General features: G+C 39.3%; 1 protein-coding gene across 4 annotated transcripts in view; it reads right to left on the reverse strand.

The window, feature by feature from the left end:
- PSIP1 (PC4 and SFRS1 interacting protein 1) overlaps positions 1–3,148 on the reverse strand; it is a 43,733-nt gene extending 40,585 nt beyond the window's left edge. For all 4 annotated transcript variants that reach the window (XM_002915934.4, XM_034663931.1, XM_011220648.3 and 1 more), the window contains exon 1: positions 2,925–3,148. In XM_002915934.4, coding sequence (XP_002915980.1) covers positions 2,925–2,996 — 72 coding nt within the window. In that variant the 5' untranslated portion in view covers positions 2,997–3,148. The remainder of the gene's footprint in view (positions 1–2,924) is intronic.
- Positions 3,149–3,312: the final 164 nt, after the last annotated feature.

The following is a 3,312-nucleotide window of genomic DNA, read 5'->3' on the forward strand; positions in this document are numbered from 1 at the left end:
ATCCACCAGTGTTTCTACTGATGCTTCTCTGTTAGATTACCATGTGCCATTCTAGAAGCCTACCAGGAGCAAAATATATACATATGTGCCATGGTTACCTCGAATTCTGAATTTTTAAACATATCTGACTCCGAGCATTTTAGATAAGGGAGCCCAAACCTGTTCAAAAATCCTAAATAGGATTTCTGCAGGGAGGCTATACAAACATCAGAGTGATGTAAAAGCAGACATTACTGAAAGTTTCAAGCAGTATTTCTCAAAGTTTGAAACACTTGTTCTAGAAAGATCTTGTACCTACAAGGCTGAATCGGATGAAGTTCTGTTCCTTTTTCATTTCTCTTTCAATCATTCTAAGTAATCAAGAAAGTATCAGGTGCTATCATGTCTAACGTATCCGTAATACTTGCTATTTTCTCTTAACAAATGAAAAGCACACCTCAAAGGTAAAGCCATCAGGCACCAATATCAAATCAGAATTTAACATTTCTATTTTTTCTTTACTTAACTTCACAATAACATTTCTGTGTCACAACCTTCCTAATTTCAAAGACATTTTAAAAAATCAATTAGCTTTGTTAAAAAGGGAGCAGGCCACCTGAAGACCTACTATGCTCTATATGCATCACCATGTCGAAGAAAAGACCGTGAAAGTGATTTGACTGTTTCATCAAAGTCTAAAGGCTTCAGACATCAACAGAATCAATATTACCTAACACTCTTAGGGACTTTTATTTCCTCACCTATACCATCATTATACTGGTCATTTCAACCTCATGAGAAGGTCCCAAGAACTGTGAAAATCCTTAGAGCCCTTAAGGGATATTTTCTGTTAACCCAGTTCATATGCTTCTTTCCACTAGCAAACAGTTTTAAACGTGCAGTACCAACGGAGTTTAATAAGCGTTAAGCAATTTTTAAAAAGTTGACTGTAAACACAATTATTACTGATACAGGATTACAAGAACATGCAAAACTTAAAAATTAATGACGTTTCAAATAGAAACAAAAAACATTAAAATCAAAATACGCACAACTGTCATCTTCAAAGATAACAATAAATACCTTAATTTCACAGATAATAATAAATACCCTAATAAGTACCCAAAGACATACTTTGTTAAGACTGGAGAAGATAGAAAAAGGAATATAATTCTCAGACACACACAATACAAAACCAAATTCAGCTGCTTCTAAAGAAAAAAAAGGAGGAAAGAGACAAAAATTTCCCATTCCAATCCAAGTGAACTTATTGAATATAGAATTTATTAAAGAAGGAAAATACTCTGGCCCTCCTAAGGCTACTTATTTTGCTTTTAGCAGTACAGACTCTTAGTCACCTAACACAGTGAAGCATGTGGAGAGGACAATATCTAAGAAAAGTAGGTAACTTTTTAAACATTTTCATTTGGCTTTTAACTGTAGTGTAGCATCGAAATGTGAATACAGACGTACCCCATAACCTCAGATTTTATAACACCTCGAAATAAATAAGGATGTTAAAACCATGGGGAAAAAGGTATCTTGAAGGGACCTTAAACCCGCCCAGTTTCCCTCTCCTCTATTGAAACAAGAAATAGTGTTTTATAAGTACATGATTACATACTAAGGACAGTGGGGGACATGAAGAAATTCAGTTTATGCCTATTGCCCTCAAGAAACTTACAATCTAAAACAAACAAAAAACAAAAAAAAACCTATAATCTATTTGGAAATCAAAGCATGCACCTAAGAGTTAAAATGTTACCACAAAGGAAATGTGTCAAATATATAGATAAGAATTATGAGTAAGGATTGTTCAAGATAAGACTCCAGTGAAAAGGTAGACTTGATAGATGGGGTGGGGGGACTCTTTCCAGGTTTAGGAAGGAAACCTGTAAGCAAGAACTGGATGGGAAAAATCAAGAGAACAGTAAACATTTTATACTTGGACAGCAGTCAGCAAACACACTACATGATTCTCTGTAACCAATGGGTATGTTTTCTCCCAGCTGACATAATTAAAAACATAGGACTTAATTGTCTTTAAGAAATGCACTCCTCAAACAAGAGTAAATTAGTGGAAATTACAACTTTAGAATACCGAGTTTACATTTAAAAAAGATCTTGAGCATTCTAATCTAACGGATGTCAACAGTTTTTTGGTTCTATCATGATCTTAGAACCTGAGTCCATAAGCTAACAAAAAGACCTCTTTTTCTGAAAATGGCGTTTAGGTATTAGTCTCAATCCTTAAATGTCACAAAAAATCCTGGGCCTTAATTACCTCTCTGTACCGCTAGATGTGAACCTAGGAATCTGGGTCTACTGCTCTTTTGCCTATGGGAAACAAAGAGGTAAAACAACTTGTTCAAGGTCATAAGGCAAACTTCACGAATACAAACGTGAAAATAAATTTACAAAAAAACTTACTGTAAAATTTTCAAGAATATCCAGTCCTAAATCTCTTTATTAAACAAGCAAATCCAGAAGGCCTCATCAACTACAAAACATAAAAAATCCCTATGAAACCCATTTAATCACATCTCTGACATCCAACAGTCTGCATAAACTCCACTGATACTCTGCATTTTACTCAAAATTTTTATGATGTCAATGTTTCATTAAACGGTAAACAAAATCCAACCTGGATTATTTTCACCTACAATGGAACATTATTAACTGGCATCACGTTTAAATATCTCCTATTAAGAAAACCTGCCCAAGTCTGTCAAAAACAAAACCATTGGGAAACGCTTAAGTAGAAACACCTGGATTTTTACAGTTCCACGGGAGATTCCTGGGCAAAAAGCTAAAACGAAAGGTTACAAACGAGACCAAAGGAAAGCGAGGGGGAGAAAGGACACAGAACAAAATTAAGAGGAAGGGTAGGGAGTAGGCCCCTGAGGAAGGTAGCACCGCTAAATGCGAAGGCTAAAATCACTCACTCGAGCTGGCCAATGGGGATAACCTTTCATCTTGGCGAAGATGAGGTCTCCAGGTTTGAAATCCCGAGTCATGTTTCGGGGGCGAGGCCGGGGGTCTGAAGCCCGGCGGTGCGGACTGCGAGGGGATGCCGGAGAGCGGACAGAAGCCGAGGCTCCCGGGGCGGCGGGAGGGGGAAGATGCCTCCGGGCGTCCCGACGCGCCTGCGAGGGAGAGCACCGAGGGCGGTTAATGCTCAGAAACCCGAAGGGAGGGGCCGCACGGGGAGGCCCGGGGGAGGGGGAGGGGAGAGGTGGGGGTGGGAGAGTGAGGGGAGAGCCGCCTCCCGCTCCTCCCCCGCGAGTGCGCGGCCTCCGCAGCCCGGGAGCTACTCCTCCAGGCTTCGGCAGG

Source organism: Ailuropoda melanoleuca, chromosome 7 (genome assembly GCF_002007445.2).
Source record: "Ailuropoda melanoleuca isolate Jingjing chromosome 7, ASM200744v2, whole genome shotgun sequence".
Taxonomy (NCBI): domain Eukaryota; kingdom Metazoa; phylum Chordata; class Mammalia; order Carnivora; family Ursidae; genus Ailuropoda; species Ailuropoda melanoleuca.